General features: G+C 40.8%; 1 protein-coding gene across 9 annotated transcripts in view; it reads left to right on the forward strand.

The window, feature by feature from the left end:
• trpm6 (transient receptor potential cation channel, subfamily M, member 6) overlaps window positions 1-19049 on the forward strand; it is a 22045-nt gene continuing 2996 nt past the window's right edge. For 3 of the 9 annotated variants that reach the window (XM_058069971.1, XM_058069970.1, XM_058069972.1), the window contains exons 1-39: window positions 1-483; window positions 865-4009; window positions 4113-4192; window positions 4382-4420; window positions 4666-4855; window positions 4920-5133; window positions 5846-5970; window positions 6068-6239; window positions 7313-7487; window positions 7578-7701; window positions 7784-7856; window positions 7979-8079; window positions 9177-9311; window positions 9850-9903; window positions 10072-10206; window positions 10286-10369; window positions 10881-11149; window positions 11245-11473; window positions 11670-11822; window positions 13048-13203; window positions 13371-13499; window positions 13573-13824; window positions 13907-14081; window positions 14362-14476; window positions 14558-14754; window positions 14862-14994; window positions 15647-16076; window positions 16178-16814; window positions 16938-17032; window positions 17140-17242; window positions 17373-17416; window positions 17531-17595; window positions 17674-17699; window positions 17773-17823; window positions 17910-17975; window positions 18093-18385; window positions 18542-18624; window positions 18699-18904; window positions 18969-19020. In XM_058069971.1, the coding sequence (XP_057925954.1) occupies window positions 3992-4009; window positions 4113-4192; window positions 4382-4420; window positions 4666-4855; window positions 4920-5133; window positions 5846-5970; window positions 6068-6239; window positions 7313-7487; window positions 7578-7701; window positions 7784-7856; window positions 7979-8079; window positions 9177-9311; window positions 9850-9903; window positions 10072-10206; window positions 10286-10369; window positions 10881-11149; window positions 11245-11473; window positions 11670-11822; window positions 13048-13203; window positions 13371-13499; window positions 13573-13824; window positions 13907-14081; window positions 14362-14476; window positions 14558-14754; window positions 14862-14994; window positions 15647-16076; window positions 16178-16814; window positions 16938-17032; window positions 17140-17242; window positions 17373-17416; window positions 17531-17595; window positions 17674-17699; window positions 17773-17823; window positions 17910-17975; window positions 18093-18385; window positions 18542-18624; window positions 18699-18904; window positions 18969-19020 (5678 nt within the window). In that variant the 5' untranslated portion in view covers window positions 1-483; window positions 865-3991. Of the gene's footprint in view, window positions 484-864; window positions 4010-4112; window positions 4193-4381; window positions 4421-4665; window positions 4856-4919; window positions 5134-5186; window positions 5548-5845; window positions 5971-6067; window positions 6240-7312; window positions 7488-7577; window positions 7706-7783; window positions 7857-7978; window positions 8080-9176; window positions 9312-9849; window positions 9904-10071; window positions 10207-10285; window positions 10374-10880; window positions 11150-11244; window positions 11474-11669; window positions 11823-13047; window positions 13204-13370; window positions 13500-13572; window positions 13825-13906; window positions 14082-14361; window positions 14477-14557; window positions 14755-14861; window positions 14995-15646; window positions 16077-16177; window positions 16815-16937; window positions 17033-17139; window positions 17243-17372; window positions 17417-17530; window positions 17596-17673; window positions 17700-17772; window positions 17824-17909; window positions 17976-18092; window positions 18386-18541; window positions 18625-18698; window positions 18905-18968; window positions 19021-19049 lie in introns of those variants that run through there. The other 6 variants (XM_058069973.1, XM_058069974.1, XM_058069976.1 and 3 more) reach the window with 6 other exon arrangements.

Genomic DNA, 19049 nt, shown 5'->3' on the forward strand with positions numbered 1-19049 from the left:
TGGTGTGATGCTTCTATTGGCCATTAATAACTGGCGCAAACAGTTCACTTCCGCGTTGTAATGTTTTGCGAGTTGATTTGCCGGACAGTAAGTGTGGTTTAGTGCAATTGTAATTTCATGGCGAAGAGACACGCCGAAGACATTTTATTTTTCAAACCACCCGCGAAGAGAAGCTTCCGATCTCTTTGCCAGGTTGACCAGCAGTTTGAGAGCATAGGTATTCACGAGGACTTGAGCCCAACGTGCACACAAGCTTCGTCGGATGGTCATAGCCGAAAAAGGTCGTGTTGCTTAGGGAATCCAGACGTGAAAGACGAAAGAATAATGTATCCCAACAAGACCACACAACTTGACTCTCGCGACAAAAATGCGTCACGTGCGCAGACGTCTAGAACTGTCTCTATCACGCCGTCATGTTCCAGGAAACGGCGCCGACAAGACGCAGCTGATTTAAAGACTGCACCAGCAATAATGAATGATCAAGTAAGTCGAACACCACTCGTTTTAAGATGGTATTCATCTGCGTTGCAGCTATTGAGCAAGTGCAATTGTACAACTGCACCACTAGATGTCAGCCTTTACCTCTTGTAACGCGAAAACATACAATGCATGTTTCAGACAGGACAACGACAGATAAGCACTGTTTTGGACAGTAATAATTACATAGTGATGCTACAGCATTGTGTTTTTTCCCACACCCACCCTACCAAAAATGATTTTCTCCACCCGTGGGCTAGTTGGCTAAAATAGATTTTTCACAGGGGGTACTTTGCTGGAAAAAAACATTTAAAAACTAAACATTTTCTATTTTTATGTGAACATCTGTGTGTCTTATCACGATCTCCTTCTGCTTTGTTTTTTCAGGCAGATACTGATCCTGAGTTTTGCGCTTACAACTCTTTTCAGTTCTGGAGGGCCCCTTTGCCTGAGGTTGACTTTTCACTGCTGGATGAGTCCAGTGGACAGAGCCAAACAAAACACAATTCAGATGTCAAAAACTCTTCTGAGCCAATGGAGACCTGAAAATGAAGAATGGCAGCGAGAAGATAAAAAGATAGTTCCAGCGAGGTTATACTTGCACATAGAGACAAACGGTCTGCTAGCATCTCATGACTCAAATGTGAAAATGCTGCAACTGTAGATCAGTGATTAGCACATTTGCCAGCTATTTTATCCATCTCCAAGTATCTCTAGATACATCACATATGGGCTGTGTGCATGCTATGTTGTTGTATAAATGAGAGATTAATTCCTTTGTTTCCACCCTTGGCCATCTCTGTGTGGAGTTTGCATGTTCTCCCCGTGCATGCATGGGTTTTCTCCGGGTACTCCGTTTTCCTCCCACATTCCAAAAACATGCTAGGTTAATTGGCGACTCCAAATTGTCCATAGGTATGAATGTGAGTGTGAATGGTTTATATGGTCTATATGTGCCCTGTGATTGGTTGGCGACCAGTCCAGGGTGTACCACGCCTCTTGCCTGAAGTCAGCTGGGATAGGCTCCAGCATATCCGCGACCCTTGTGAGGAAAAGCGATAGAAAATGAATGAATGAATTAATTCCTTTGTTGTTTTGTAGTTATGATTAATATGTCAGTATTTTTTTTTACCAGTCAGAGCAAATTTTCCCATCACCTAATTTACAATAAACTATTTCATTTTTATTACTTTAAATGTGATATTTTAGTAATACATGTGTGTGTAGTATCCTTGGACTTTTTTATAATCAAAAAGCTGCTTTTTGGCCATAAATAGTTTATCATTTGTCTAGCATGTTTTACCCATGACAAAATCAAAAGGGGCACTTTTTTCAGGATTTGGCTGGTCCTGCGACTTATACTCCGAGCAACATATAGACTATATATTGCTTGTGTTTTTGCACACTGACAGCCACGAGAGGGCGCCCTTGGCTTGCGTGCCAGTATGGGCTATTCCTGTCACTCCTGTACCAGTGAAAATTGACGAGGTAAACATAAACTGAGAAGGATGGAACACCTAATGCTCCCCAGAAGAATATAATGTTCTGCAGATTACAAAATGCAAGTAAACTATTTATGTTTTGTTGTTTTAAACCAATACTACACCGAGAAACTTTTCCAAACTCAAAAATAAAAGCACAGCGTAGCTCCAATACGTAGTTTTGCTTTTGGTAGTGGCCTGAGGTACTGTGTGCGCAGCACTGATGCATGGTCCTGTGTTAAAAAGTTATTGGCACGAAACCTAATAACTGGTGGCGCTACCAGCAACAACTGTAATCAAGCATTGATAACTTCCTATGAGTCTCTTGCAGCGCTGTGTAGGAATTTTGGCCCACTCATCGTTGCAGAATTGTTGTAATTGAGCCACATTGGAGGGTTTTCGAGCACAAACCACCTTTTTAAGGTCATGTCACAGCATCTCAACAGGAATAAGGTCGGGCCTTTGACTAGGCCACTTCAAAGTCTTCATTTTGTTTTTCTTCAGCCATTCAGAGGTGGACTTGGGGATCATTAAGATGTTGTCTGGCAAAATTGAGACAAGCCTTAAAGTTCTTTTTGTTCAGAGGTTGTTGTCGTCTTGGAACTCTGTCATTCAGGTCATTTTTGTCCAGTGTTTTTCTTATGGTGCAATCACGAACACTGACCTTAACTGAGGCAAGTGAGGACTATCCCTAGCTCAGATAGCTTATTAAGTTAGATCATGATCATCTTTATAAAGGCAAAATGACTTGATGCAATTATTATTTGATTGCACAAGTGTATAGCTATAGCAATGTGGCTGTGTGTTCTGTTGTGAGAGCAAGACGAGAACTTTGGAGAGAGAAAGATAAGTTGTTCGAAGGCGTAACTCTTGCAGTATTTGAGAAACTCTCATTGCCCTTTGGAACTCTAATAGCTGATAAAGAAATACCTTAGGGCACCGGTCTTAAGATAAAGCATTCACATATAGCCATGGTAAGTTGTTTATTATTCTTATTAACTTACTTTACATAGTGCTAGAATGAAGTGTAGTTTGTGAATTGATGGCTAAAACGTGATGCTCTTCTGGCTGTCACTACGACTACCTTTAACAAAGTAACAATCGGAACAGTGTTCGTTAAAAGGGTGCCTTCTGTCACATTCAGCTAAGATTTTGTGCAGTGTTACCCCAGCATGCACAGATATGGTGGCAGGTTGGTTCAATAAAGTCTTTAGTTCACAAAAGATCAGATCACACGTAGTGGTGTGGCACACAAAAGCAAAGTACCAAAATAACAAAGAAGGCTGGGACACAGCTAAGGCTAGCATAAAACTCACTATGGGAGATGGAAACAAGAATAATACCAGGAAACAGCTAACATAGCTAAGATGTAATGGAATGCATCCAATACACAGGTAACAGGAGGGGAACTAATGAACCAGCAACTACAAGAAAACCTGCTGAGCTAAATGGGAGCCTAATTATAAATCTAGGACTGCTAACCAGTGTAAATGTAATGCGTACAGTCCAAATAGGAATCAGCCTTAACAAAATAAAAGCAATAAACAGGTAATAATGCCAAAAAAGAGTTAAACAAAGTCCAAACCATCACGATAGCATATACAGAAAACCTATTGGGTTGCTCATGGAAAATATTTTTTGCTGATGCCTTAGTTATTCTAACTGATGGTGATTTTCATTGGGCAATACTGGAATTAACATACTGTAACTCATTTCAATAGTCACATTCACTGTATTAATACTATTTGGGGTTTGCAGTGGATGTTTGTGTGCGTGCATACGTGTGTGTGTGTGTGTGTGAGAGAAACACGGAGCGCGCCAACCCTAAACATGTACACAAATCTCAGGAAAGGGATGTGATGTGTGATGTTTCCGACCAACAATACATCATTTCAGGCCATTGTTAAATGTTGCTGGGAAACGGTGCTCAGGAGAGATACAGACTTTGGGAAACTGTTTAAAGTGGGAAGAAAATACCACAGTCAGCTTGACTTTTATATGATACCTTGCTGGTGGAGATCGAAGATGCTGCCATGAGCTTCAATGACAAGGTCATTTATTGGGAATATTTTTTGCCATTTTCTCAGAAATATGGATGTTACAGTAAGGTGCTGTAGAATGTGTGTAACAAAACATTTTCTTTCCTTACTCCAGTTACGCAGGTCTTGGATTGAAGAAACGTTCTCCAAGAGAGAATGTGTGCGGTTTATCCCTTCCTCTCGGGATCTGCACAGGTACACAATAATTTTTTACACTGTTGACCTGCCAGAAAAGTGCAAGATTTAGTGATTCTCTGTGGTTTGTATAATTTACTGTATATCTGTGCTAATATTTATCTGAGAGTGAAAGGATTTGGCACACAGCCCTTCTTTTCAGTATTCATGTGGACGCTTTAATAACGTGTAAATGTCTATTTCTTACAGATGCAATCCATTATGTCAAGTATGCCAAAACTTGATCAGGTATGATTTAAAGGAGACCTATTGCATTCATTTTTGACCCTTTGTATTGAGTCGTGGACTCCTATAGAGCAGCTACACACAATAACCCATACAGAAAACTTTCTAGATCTTCCAGAGTCCTTGGATTTGTGCTTCCTGACAAAACTGTTTGTTAGCATAATAGGTCCCCTTTAAGAATAGTTAAATGTGTGTGTCATTACTACAGCTTTCAGCCAACCAAAATAATCAAACAATGAATTGTCTAGATGCGTTTGTGGTCGCCTGATGCTTGAACACTCTTGGAAAGAGTCCCCACCCCCCACAGTCATCGCTCCTGCTGCTGGACAGGATGGGACAGAGGACTGGTCCATGGAGCTACATACCCGAGTCAGTCCCACAGATGCCTATGGGACCATAGACTTTCAGGACAGTGCAACACGTGTCTGTCGGGCCAAGGTCAGCGATTTCACAGTACAGTATGTGGGTACAAGGCCAATAAGGTTTTTTTTTTCCTTTACAGTATGTGCGCGTGGCTGTGGACACAAAGCCTGAGGCACTTCTCCAACTGATGCTGAGGGAGTGGCAGATGGAAAGACCCAAGCTCCTACTTACTGTTCATGGAGGCTGTGAAAACTTCACACTTCCTACCAAACTGAAACAAGCCTTCAGTAAAGGCCTGATCACAGCAGCTCGCAGCACAGATGCATGGATACTTACTGATGGTATCAATACTGGTAAGTGTTATTTTAACAGTCGCAGGCCATGCATTTGGTACCTGGGCCTTCAGTGGGGTCTTAATCCACCTCTATCACAGACAAGAATACGAACCATTAATCCATCCATCCGTTTTCTATGCCACTTATCCTCACTAGGGTTGCGTGTACCTTTCTTTGGGCAAGAGGCAGGGTAAACCCTGGACTGGTCACCAGCCAATTGCAGGGCACATAGAGACAATCATTCACACGTGCATGTTTTTGGAAGCACATGGAGTTTCAAATAGTCTCAAATTGTCTGGAGATATGAATGTGAGTGTAAATGCTTCTTTGTCTATATTTGCCTTATGATTGGCTGGCCACCTGTCCAGGGTCTACCTGCCTCTCGCCCGAAGTTATAGACAATTGATGGATGGATGCATGGGCAAAATTCAGGCAAGTCACACACTCTTGTTTTTTTTAATTTTTTTTATTTTTATAAAATGCTTTAATATGCTTGAAATTATAACAATTTGTTTCACAAGAAAGATTTTTGAGTGATGTTTCATAAAGAATCATCATTCTCTTCAATTTGTTATACAGTATGGGCCTTGTAAGGGGTTTATGGACTCTATATGCTTTGCACTTACACATTGATATGTAGTTATGGAGCACAAAAGGGTATCTGATGTTAACATTTGTACAATTTGTGGTTGGGTGCGATGCAATCATCTACTCTTGCTAACTTCTTTAGGTGTGTCCAAGTATGTAGGTGAAGCAGTGAAAACATTTGGTGGACACAACCTGAGGAAGAGAAGCACAGTTGGGATTACACCATGGGGAGTGATTGACAACAATATAGACCTAATAGGACGCAATGTAAGAACTCCAATTGATTTTGTGGTTGATAATATTCAATATTATTTCAAGGAGTTTAGCATACACATTTTTTTGCACTGTGCTCATCATGATTTAGGTCTTCAGGCCTTACCAGCCACTGGGGAACCCTTTGAGCAAGAGGGCCTGTTTTAATAGTTTTCACTCCCACTTTCTCCTTGTGGATGATGGAACTTTGGGGAAATCTGGTTGCCAACAAGGCCTCAGGAGGAAGCTGGAGAAACACATTCAGCTGCTGAAGATCCACCCTCGTGAGTAGTGTGTGTGTTTTTACAACAAAAGAGGAAGTGGCAAAAGAAAAGTGCTCTTGATGTCACTTGACTGTCTTGTTTTCCCTAAGCAGTAGAGTTGTCATAACTGACATTGGTAATTGAACGGTAATTGACCACAAAACATGCATTATCTCAAACAAAGATACATTTTTTATCTTGTCATGAATGGCAACAATAGAAATAAGAATTGCTATACTGTGTCGACCCTGTGTCCAACACGCAGTACTATCCCTGCAAAATTTACGGATTTAAAAGTATGGATTTGGGAGCATGCAGACAATATGTAGTCCGCATGAGTCCATGAGGATCAGGCAGCTCTTTATTTGACAGGAGTCAATCATAAGGTATGAGAAAACTCACAACTAGCTCATCAACACATTAGAAATTGCAGGAGGTAATTATTCAATATAACAGTCTGACCCGTGGTGTCATCTTATAAAAGAACACTAAAATCCTCACATGATAACTTAACACTCAGAAGGCAGATAAGAAATATAAAGACAAATACCAATTGTAGTTAGGAATAACTATTTTAGCGGCTTCCCATCATGCATTGCTTCCCAGCATAGCAGTTCATTGGCCATGGCTGCTGGGGTGCTGCAATGATTCATGGGAACCAGCATATAGTGGGAAGTCAATAAAATAGTTGTTATTTATTCTAAAATCATATTGGCGCGTCTTGTATTTTTCTTACCTACCTTTTGAATGTTAGGTTGCTGTGTGATGATATTAGTTTTCTTTCTAAGATGACACTGTGAGTCAAACATTTATATTGAGTAATGGTATCTAATGGGTTGACAAGCTTGTTGTGAGTTACCTTATAGCTCGATTAGCTCCTGGCATAAAAGAACTACTGTTTCCTACTATTCATTTAAATGACAAGTAGTAGTTCTGAAGTAGATGTCATGGTATTAGGACATAGCCATAAATTAGCCGCACCGCTCTTTAAGCTGCAGGATTCAAAGTTTAATAAAAAAGTAGCATTTTCTTACACCAGAAGTTAACTGCATGATGACTTGACATTGTTTTACTTTATTATCTGCACTCTGTAGGATTGAACCAAAGAGTCCCGATGGTCTGTGTCGTAGTTGAGGGAGGCCCTGCCATTGTATCGACAGTGCTGGACTACGTCAGCCATAACCCCCCTGTGCCAGTATTTGTGTTTGAGGGATCTGGCAGGGCTGCTGACTTGCTTGCGTTCCTACACAAGCAGACAGATATTGACAGGTGTGTACACTGATACTATTGATAGTACCTACAATCTTGTGATGTTATCTGCTTTGCAAAACATATTTCCATTGAATACTTGTGTTTTAGGGAGTTAGATGAAGATATTAAACAGGACTTCCTTGTAAGGATTGGAGAGGTGTTTGGAGTAGACAGAAAGGAGGCCTTTGGTCTCTGCACTCTGCTCTTGGAATGCATGGATCACAGACAATCTGTAGGTGAAAGCTCAGTTGTATTTGACGTGCTATCACTATCACTTGGTTGCCTTGAATCCACCATTTCACCATGTATTTCAGATAACCATATTTGATTTTGAGTCAGAAGACCACATGGCTCCAGATGTAGCCATTTTGACCGCCACGCTCAAGGGTACTGAACTGAACAGAACATTTTGACACAGAACAGGCAAACCATCTAGTAAATGTAACAAGAAACAATAAGTTATAAAACAAGTATTGTCTAAATGTTCCATGTATCGGTGTAATGAACAGGCACAAAGGCCAGCTCTGCAGAGCAGCTGAATGTGGCTCTAGCATGGGACAGGGCTGACATTGCACAGAAAGATGTTCTACTGTATGGACAACATTGGCAGGTAAGGCTCAAGTCTGAAGTCTTAATTCCAAAATTTTATCTTGTGTCGATATCCCTTTTTTTTGGCTTCAATATCACTATCAACCGATGTTATGGTAAACATTACTTAAAGGGGACCTATTATGCTAATTTTTTTACCCTTTGTATTGAGTTGTGGACTCCTATAGAGCAGCTACACACGATAACCAGCACACAAAGCTTTCTAGTTTTTCCAGAATCTGCACCTATTCAGCAGTATTTCTTTGGATTTTGTGCTTCCCGCAAAAACAATCTGTTTTGATGCATTCCACCCACCACGCCTCCAGGCACTTCCGAGGAGGTCTTGCCTTTGGAGAGAGCAGACCACCCTGAAAGAGAAGGTGCGGCAGCAGGAGTAGGTAACGAGATGTGCAAAGCATGTCTCACCAGCAAAGCAAGGACAGTGGATGAGATGGGAGGGAGCTGAGGGGAGCATTTCGAATCAACTTCTTCCTACAGGCCACATATGATGTCTTACCTATCCCCTCTAACTTCATCCAATGGTGTGGAGAAGATCAAACATGTCCCCTCTGCCCATTTGCAGCCAATGTGAAACATATTTTGGTAGGCTGCAAGACAAGCCTGTTACACCTAGCGGCACAACCATCCTCCTCATGTACATAGCAGCTACTCTGGAGACCAGATGCACAAAAATCAATGTCCTGCCTCCTTCACCATTCCATTTAGTATCTGCAAGAGCATTCATCCAAGAAGGTGCAACACCAGCTGAAGTCCACACAGTATTGGACATGAGCCAGGTTGGCGGAGTAGGTGACTGAAAGTTGGTGGCAGATCTGAACCATCTGAGATTGCCACAGCAAACCTCAGACCAGACCTTCTGCTCTGGTCGTCCACACAAAAACCCAAAACTCAAAGAATAACACTTTTTGTCATTGTGCATGATGTAAATATTTTCTTCGTTACATTAGAGTGAGATTTTATGAACTTGTCTTACCGTGGATTGCTAATGCTCCTATTATGTGTGGGTGTCTGTTGACCAGGTTGTCATTTGAAATAAGAATTGGTTCTCAATTAACCTACCTAGTTTGCGCCTTTAATTGTGTTATCTTCTATGTTAAGGTTGGTTCCTTGGAACAGGTCATGCTGGATTCTTTGGTGATGGACCGTGTCAGTTTTGTCAAACTGCTGATTGACAACGGCATGACAATGAGTCGCTTTCTCTCCGTGGATCGCCTGGAGGAGCTTTATAACACGGTTATTATTCAATATTATTATATTCAATATCATCTTTGAGTAATTGCAGGTCTCATCCTCATGTTTTCAACAGAATTCGCTTTTGTTTCTCGTTGGCCTTCTCTTACTGCACATACAGAGGAAAGCTCTTGAACTTGTATCTCTTGAACTGCAAATTTCAAACAGTGGTTTTGACTGAAATCACAATGATGAACACCAGCCCCCCGTTAGCAAGATTTTTTGTGCATTTGCATTAAGCTGTTGTTGAAGATGCTTTTGAGATCATAGGACTCTTTGTCATGAGTTCCCTTGCTTTCTCACCATTTTCACTTGCCTTCATCTTTTGTGTATTAACACTTGTTTACTTATTTATAACGTTGGGATAATAAGTCCCCATAAGGAGTAAATTGGTGCCAGGGCTGCTGCTGCATATACTGACGTTTGAACTTATGTAGATTTGTCTTATTGCCACATCATTAAAAAGTAACGATTATAGTTTGTTTGTCCAGACTAAACAAAAGTATTTGTTGTTCATTAACTTTGTTTAATTTATTTTCAGCCTTTGGGTCAGACAGGACATTTTCTTCACCACCTTGTTGAGGATGTGAAGCAGGTGATTATTCAGATGATACCCGTCACACATCAAAAAAATATTAAATTTGTTAGGAAGCTGATTTAAGCAGAATATACTATGTGTGTTTATGTGCTTATGTGTTTTTTGATATGTATACTCTTTATTGTGGTGTGCATGTCTACTGCATGTGTGTATGTGTGTGAGCAGACCTCTCTACCTTTAGGTTACCGGTTGTCTCTCATTGACATGGGCCTGGTTATAGAGTACCTCATCGGAGGGGCATACCGCAGTACTTATACACGTAAACACTTCCGAGCTACCTACAACCTGCTGCAAGACAAAGTGAACAGCATATTAATTGTCTATATGTGATTCTTTCTTGTTATACTCCCCTTTTCATTGTTATTTTATGTTACTATAGGAAGGAAGACGAGTCAGTACTTCTTCTTTGTACAAACAAAAAAAGGGATTGAAACCAAACATACAGAGGAGCAGAAGTCCTCAGGTAGGTGAGAGATTCTGTTAATATTTTCTATGAATTAGGAAGATAATTGTCATGTCAGGCATGCTTATCTGGATGATGTCTGGTATCTGAGATCAGTAGAACTGTAGCCAAAAGTGCATTCAAACACTGTACATATTAGATTTTCGTTTCAGTTTGTGCATGTTCAATGTTATTGTAATGTACAGTGGCGACCCCTGAAGGGAAAAGCCGAATGAGAAAGACGAAGAAGGGCAACAACATCCAAACGCTCCAAAACCAGGAACGATTCAAAATCAAAAACACACAAACACCATAAAACTCATTTGCAGCATTTTTCTTTTCCATTTGTTTTTGATCTTGCATTATGTGTTTTTTTTGTCTGTTTTATGGTTTGGACATTGCTGCACATGTGCCCCTACTGGCCAATTTTTGTAACAATAAGTCCTAATTTTTACCCTTTAAAATTTTTCTTTATGTAACCCATTCCTTGAGTTATTCTAATTTTGTATTGTGTCCATTCATTTCAATCTAGGACCAAAATATGCCACATGGTACCAGTGGAGAGGCCGTGTGGAGCCCTGGTCTTTGTGAAGCACCGCTTCCTTCCTTCAACTTTAACGACCTCTTCGTGTGGGCCGTGCTTCAGCAGCGGCAGCAGATGGCGATGTTCCTGTGGCAGCATGGTGAGGAGGCACTTGCTCGGGCAATAGTGGCCTGCAAGCTTTACCGCTCCATGGCCTTCGAAGCACAGCAAAGCACCATGAATGACAACATTGCAGAAAATTTCAAAGCATATTCCCTGTAAGTCTGAATGAAAATATTTATCATTATTTTGTAACAATTCAATGTTGCATAATTTAATTATATCCCAATGTGTCTTTTTGTCTATGCTTTAGTGAATTTGGACAGCTGGCGGTGAATGTTTTAGACTGTGCATTTCGCCAGAATGAGAAAATGGCCATGAAGTTGCTCACTTCGGAGATGGAGGCATGGAGCCACTTTACCTGCCTCCAAATAGCAGTTTCTTCCTGTCATCGACCGTTTGTGTCACACTCTTGTACACAGACCCTCCTCACAGATCTCTGGACCGGTCCTCTCAATATGAGGAAAAACTCCTTTCTGAAGGTAACTTGAGCATGGCTAGATTTGTAGTGAACTTGGTAAGATTCATAGTACAGTCACATTTATTTGTCATGTAACAATTGTGATATATGTGATCACTGAAAAGAGAAATATGATGTAACTACCACTTGCCACTAGAACCAGATAGGCTGTGGGTCAAACATTTTGGACTTTATGTCATTTCATTATTTCATTTCAGATTATTTTGAGCCTTCTTCTGCCTCCTGCTATCTTGCTTCTGGAATTCAAAAGCAAAGCTGAAATGTGCCATGTCCCCCAGTCTCATGAAGCAATTCCATTTGTACGTGACACTCCAAAGACAGGAGCAACTCATGAAGAACCTGATCACCTGGTAAAATGATCTCTCTCTCGTTTATAGCAGTTAATTGTATCGTAATGAGTGAATAGTAAAGTAGTAGTGCAAAGTAGGATTCCTTCTTTATAAATTTAATATTTTTGTAGTTAGAGATTTTAAAACCTGTTTACGACATTCTAAATAGGGGTTTAACACTATGAGACCCCTATAAAGATGAAACAGCACGTCTGTAGTCACCTTTAAACTTGTATTACCCTGTATAGTAGACATAATAAGACATAATATAGACTCACACATGGTAGCATTGGGAGAGGAGATCCTTGTTTGTTTGTTTTTTTACTTTTGGGACTTGCGGTATAATATATATAATGTACTTATAGACCCACACAGAGTCTGACTTTCTTTTGAAGTTGTATTTACAAACTAAATGGCAATAGTAGTGTTCAATTCCAAAAGCCGCCAAACTTGTTGAAGCCCTACGCCTTTCCAATGTTACTTGGTCGTGCAAAGGGCAAGCAGTAAGTAACAATTTATCAGATGGATCGTAGCTCTTTTACTCTTTTCCGCACTGGTAGTCCCGCAAAACACATTACATTACGTACATTACGTTACCGATTCTGTAGAAAACCTAACGCTAAAATGCTAAAGCTACTTACATTTGAGAGATGTTTTGAAGTAACTCTCTACTTCCAGATCAAAATTGGAATCCAAACATATGACTGTATGTTAAAAGTGGTCATTTTAAAGAGACAAATCGCCGTTTATCAACTATAAAATTGCCGCCACAAACTATGCACCTGGCAGTGTGACCAACAACATCAGAGTGGGCGTGCCTCGAGGCGGGCCATGGATGGAATACATTAAAACAGACCGTTTTCATGGGAACCATGAAATCCAAATAAATACAGCTGAATAGGTGCAGATTCTGGAAGAACTAGAAAGCTTTTTGTGCTGGTTAAAAATGAGCATAATACATCCCCAGACAGGGTGTAATTGAAGTGCTGTTGTTTTTAGTCATGTACTTTTGGTCTGAATCTGGCACCATTAATGAGAATGGTTGTGAATTTCATGCTATATACTATTAATATTTTTTTTTAAATCAAAATACCACTGTATTTTTTTTACCGGAGGAATTGCTATCTTACTCAGATCGCTCGAAGCACGGATTGTGAGCTTGTTATGTGGTATAGAAGATTCTCAGAAAGATTTCTGCAGGTTCAGAGAATGTGTCATATATTCCAATTCCAATTCCATCTCACAGGGTAACCAGGATGCAGAGCATGGACCGCCATTCCACGACCGATGTTTGGGTTCAGTTTCTGAATGCCTTTCCCCAGTCACTGTGCACTGTGTGTCCTGGATCACAAGACTCTATGAATTCTACACAGCTCCCGTTGTTAAGTTTTGCTTCCATACAGTAAGTGACCTGCATAGTGTGAGACATAAAAATGGGAAATATGAGTTTGATACAGTCATAGATACAGTAGACCCATGCCCCCCTACTGCTATATATTAAGTATATATGGAAGTGATTTGCACATCCTTTTAATCACTCTCTTCTTCCTGTGACTGTGTACTCTGTAGATGTCATACCTCACCTTCCTGATGTTGTTCTCCTACACCATCTTAGTAAAGATGGGTGATGAACCCAGCATCCAGGAGTGGCTGGTCATTTTGTATATCACGTCGACTGCAGTGGAGAAAACCAGAGAGGTGAGGAAGCCATATTAGAAGACATATTACATTTAAAGTAATGTGGAAATAATGAATGTAACCCCTTTATCAGGTACTAATGTCAGAACCAAGGCAGCTGAGACAGAAGCTGAAGATTTGGTTCTCGGAGTACTGGAACGTATCTGACTTCATTGCTATCATTGTCTTCCTGGCTGGTTTGGTGATGCGTTGGCATGCTGAGCCATACCGGACAGTTGGACGGATCACCTATTGTCTGGATATTGTATTTTGGTTCGTAAGGCTTATGGAACTGCTGGCTGTCAATCAACATGCTGGTCCTTACCTCACAATGATCACCAAGATGGTGTGCCTATACTGTACATTACACACACCACAGTATTATTTGTTACTTACAACTTATGTCTCCTCTCTATGTTTCCCTTTAGACGTCTAACATGTTCTTTATTGTGGTCATGATGGCAATAGTGCTGCTGAGCTTTGGGGTGTCCAGGAAGGCCATTTTATCACCGGATGAGGCCCCATCATGGAGCTTAGCTCGTGATGTAGTGTTCCAGCCTTACTGGATGATCTTTGGAGAGGTCTACGCTTCTGAGATAGATCGTAAGTTGTTTAGTAATAATTTGATCCCATTACTTTGTGCACAACACTGATACAACCAGATATCCCTGAGTACTATGGCCATACATACAATAAAATACATAGGTCACTTTGTAGTAGGACTCACCTTTGTTGAGATTCTAGATGGGGTGTGTTCAAAATATAGATGCACATGAATTACAAATCAACATGATTGCATAACCTAAATGAAAAAGCTGAATGACACTGAATTTGATCAAATTTTACCATATTGATGTATGGATTGCTTTTGTTTTATTAACAGCGTGTGATGATGGTCATCCATGTCCTCCTGCTTCTTTTCTCACGGCATTCCTTCAGGTGGTCTATATGTTCTTTCAGTATGTCATCATGGTCAACATTCTCATTGCATTTTTTAAGTAAGTACATCAGCAAAAGAAACATCCAGCCTCATGTTTTCAAAACAATTTTTAACATGATTGTTATTTTGTCATCATTAGCAACATCTACTTTGACATGCAATCAACATCCAATAGATTGTGGAAGTACAATCGCTACCGCTACATCATGACGTATCAGGATCGACCGTGGCTGCCGCCACCCCTAATTCTCCTCAGTCACATGACTCTTGGTTTGCGAGCCATTTACAGCCACTTTAATGGCGATGCCGAGGGGGAGGAGAAAGGCTCTGGACTTAGTGAGTACTTGATTGTGCAATAGTCATCAGTCATACTCACATAATTTTGTTTTGACAGTAAATGTTTGGTACAACATTGGCTTCTCTGCTCTTACATATTTCACCAGAACTCTACTTGGGCCACGATGACCGTAAGAAGCTCCATGAATTTGAGGAGAAAGTTGTACAGGCCTTCATCCATGAGCAAAATGAAGATTCCCACCAAAGTCAGATGAAGAGGATTAGAGTGACAGCTGACAGGTTGGATATAACTTAGATAAATCATAGTTTGTGCCATTCTTAGGGCATGAGCAACAGGTGGTGCAAAGGCCCTTATTGCATCTGATAGGGGACGTAAACATGCATGAAACGTCTCACAGAAGTTTGCAAGCATGTCAGGTCCGGTTAAAAATGTGAAATTTCAAATGTGATATATATATAACGTGCCACTCTTATCACCGATTGTCACCAAATTTAGTGATGCCTGTCAAGACAGGACAAACAGGAAGTTGAGTATTTTGTTTTGATTTGGTCAGGCCATGGCAACAAACTTTGATGGTTAGTCTGATGATTTGCCTCAAATATATAAACATTAATAGTTTGGGTCGTAATTGGTGTTATGATGATAATGATGATGACAATGATGATGAAGAAACTCTGGCATTATGCAACTGTCACTTATCTGTCACTGTCACAATAGGAAATGACGGGTGAGGGCCCGCTTAACATCGATCGCTGTTTTTGATATAAACTGGATTTTGATATTGTATGGTTTGTGCAGTATTAGAACTATTAGTAGTTGTTTTACTGTGTCTGCCTCTTTAGTACACTGCAAGACGAATATTACTGTATATGTAACATCAGTGGTATAAATTGATTTATACAATACCTGTGTATGCCTCACTACATGTAGAGCAGAAGAGATGTGCACCATAGTGGGAGAAGTCTCTGAAAAGGTCAGCGTCATTCATGACAGTCTTGTGGACCTGGACTGTCGGCTGGGTCAACTACAGGACCTGTCAGTTCTGGGGGTGGACACAATAGCCCTGCTTTCTGCTTCTGACAACCTACAACAAGAGGAGGCTCGCCTGGCCCAGTGCCGACCGATCACAGCATCCCAGCACGTCTTCCCTCACAGCTGGACTCTTTTCCACAGAAGTGGTGCAGACTATGATGTGGCTAATATGAGACGACTGGGGTCCAAGCCTTGTAAAAGTACTCCTCCGTCATTGCTCAAAGGCTACACACTTAGATGTACATCACAGGAGCCCCACCTGGGAATCAGATGGAGCAGTGGAGGAAGAGAAGGACAGACTGAGGAGAGAAGTGAAGGAAAAAAGGAGGTATTGTTTGGAATTATGTATTTGTAGAGTACCTAACTATGATGTTTTTTGTAAATTGGTACACAGTATGTTGAACAACCTTCTTATTTTCTTTTTTTTAGGAATCACCTGACGCTCCCCATTCCATCCCGGGCATTTCTCGAACTTCATCCCACTCATCGTGTTTGCACATTCATGCAGTTGGAAGCCATTTGAGTGGTTTGGGTGATCTGACACCTTATGAGTCATATGGACCATCTCGCTGTGGGTCTCCTCTTTCTCTCAGGTTTAGTGACAAAGGCTTGGAGTCACTGCATTATAAATTGTGGAGCTGTGACGCACTTCTAAATCGTGAGGAGATTGGCATGGAAGAGGAGGAAGAAGAAGAAGAAAGCGAAGGAGATGATGAAGAAAAAGAACAGAAGGCAGAAGACCATGAACATCTATATGGGCCAATTGTTCTTTCTGAACATGGAAACATCTCTAAGACTTTAGCAAAGCCTATCTTCTGTCAGGAGGATTGCCAACTGGATTTCCAGACCAGACCTTCTCTAAAATCTTCAAGGTGGCCCTATCTGTCGAGAAACCACCCTTATGGCTACAGCAGATCTCTGTCATCTAGTGTAGAGAATATGACATTCTCTGGGGGATCCCTGAGTCCGAGGGGATCAGTTCCTACCCTTATGGAACCAATGAACAAGCACGTTGCAAAAAGAAGTTTCAGCAATGACACATCATTACAGTGGAGCAGAGGCAGAGGTACAGTTCTCCTGTATGATGCCTGAGCGGAAGGACAACATTGATAGTACAAATCATTTGATCAATATGTATTATGTAACATTTTAGATTATGAAACCTGGTTTCTAATATTTCATCCTACAGAGTGGTCCAAGTCATCTGACTTCACCCAAGTCTTGAACAGAAGAAGAAGCCCAAACATGAAGACTGTCAAAATACAAGACAGCTGCCCGCACAGTGTAAGAGTTGCCTCATTGTTTTGTTAAATATATATTTTGCTTCATGCATATACACTTTGCACCGTGCATAATTGTTGCGGCCTCTTATGATGTCAATTTTACAATAGGAAACTGTACCGACACAATCCTCTGATGCTTGCTGGAAAAGATGGAAAAGATTGAAAGGAGAACCTTCATGTTGGTCAGCGTCAACTAGTCTTAGTCAACTCAGTAAGTAAAGGGCATTAATAATGTTAGCTTTCAGTCAGTTATGGGCATTCTAGCACAATAACAGGAATGGTAGCAAATTGCATGTGGTATTGATTATGTGTTTTGGTTTTAAAATGATCTTTTTTTTTAGATTTGGAACCCATGGATTTGCAGAAGCACATTTTTTCACGGCAGGTACTGTAAATCTGAGTGCCATTACTAGTTGTGGAAATACAATATTTGGAAGGTGTTAGAAGTCATCAAGAAATCTGTAATTGCAATTGATTATTTTTCAACTTTGGCATGCAGGAAGTGTTTAGCCCCACTCATTCAGCATGGAATAGCTGGGCTAGATCATTGAGCCGCAGGTCTTCGTAAGTCTCCATGTCTTCTTATGGCCTGTCACAACATGTATAGATCAATTACAGACAATTTTTATGTCTTTTTTCCAGGTTACAGAGCTGTGCTGTCACTGAAGGTATATCTCATATAGATTTGTGTTTGTGGGTGGAAAATCTTTGTACTAAATTCACGTTCTTCCATTGTTGCAGGCAAGAGTTCCTCATTCCAGTCCACTGATACATTGTATCCACATTATTCAGGTATTGATGACAAGTTCTCCTTATGATATATTACCTGTTATTGTGGGATAGAAGAAGTTTTGATTGTATTGTGTATGTGTCAACAGCCATGGAGAGAAACAATTTGATGAGACTGGCTCACTCCATCCCTTTTACTCCAGTATCCATTCTTGGTACTTGCTCATCCACATCAGTTGTTTATAGTCTCCTACATCCTTCTACATGGTAAAACATACAGGATGTACTATGAATTTTGTGTGATCCTCCGCCTTGTTTGTCATTTTCTGCAGGTGGTGAAGAAGTTAGCATCTATTCTTTGGAGGAGGTTTGTTCAGAGGCCGACCCTGAATCCGACACATCATGGTCTTCACGGGGCCTGTCTGCATTGCTTCAGCCCCTCCCCAGTGAGGAAGGATCTTTGGATGGGGGTCTGCGGCGGGGCTGCAGGGTGCTGTGCACATGGGCTGAACAGGATGTACTCGTACCTGGTCTGGTATATGTGGTCAAAGCCTTCAAACCAGAGGTGGTGTGTGCCTGGCAAAGATACTTTCGTGGTTGTACAGCACTCCAGCTTTGTTTGAGGGTGAGTTCAATGAAAAATAAAGGATAAAAATTGGTTAGAGACAAGTTGAGACAATTCTGAAGTTCACAGATGATGTCATGAACACGTATTCTAAACATATCTGTTGTCGTCCATTGCTATTTAATGTTACATTCGATATATTTTCCATGTTTCAAGGAAATCCAGCAACAGAGGGCAGCACACAAAATGATGCATGCTTTCAACCAGATAAAACCTGTCAGAATCAATCATTCACCAAGGTATGATTGTAGGAGTGTCCTCATGGGATTTTTCTTGCACTTGCTTTGTTATTTATTTGTGGTCACCTCACCAGATTTCTAGATGTTTCATTGGTGCTTTGGCACTCAAATGGAGAGTGGCTTACTATAGAAAGGAATATGTTGGGTAACTTCAGGAAGTACAACAACAACACCGGGGAGGAAATCGCACCTTCTTCTTCATTGGAAGAACTACTCTTAGCATTCTCACACTGGACTTATGAGTACTCATGCAGAGAACTCTTGGTGCTTGATATACAAGGTGAGTCTCATTTTGTCACTTTTACGTTTGATGGTACTTTTAAAGACTGTTTTTCTCATTACAGGAGTAGGTGAGGAGCTGACTGATCCAACAGTCATTATGGGAGAAAAGCTCAGGTATGACACCAACTTAAAGAGTAGAACTT

This window comes from Doryrhamphus excisus, chromosome 4, assembly GCF_030265055.1.
Source record: "Doryrhamphus excisus isolate RoL2022-K1 chromosome 4, RoL_Dexc_1.0, whole genome shotgun sequence".
Lineage (NCBI taxonomy): Eukaryota > Metazoa > Chordata > Actinopteri > Syngnathiformes > Syngnathidae > Doryrhamphus > Doryrhamphus excisus.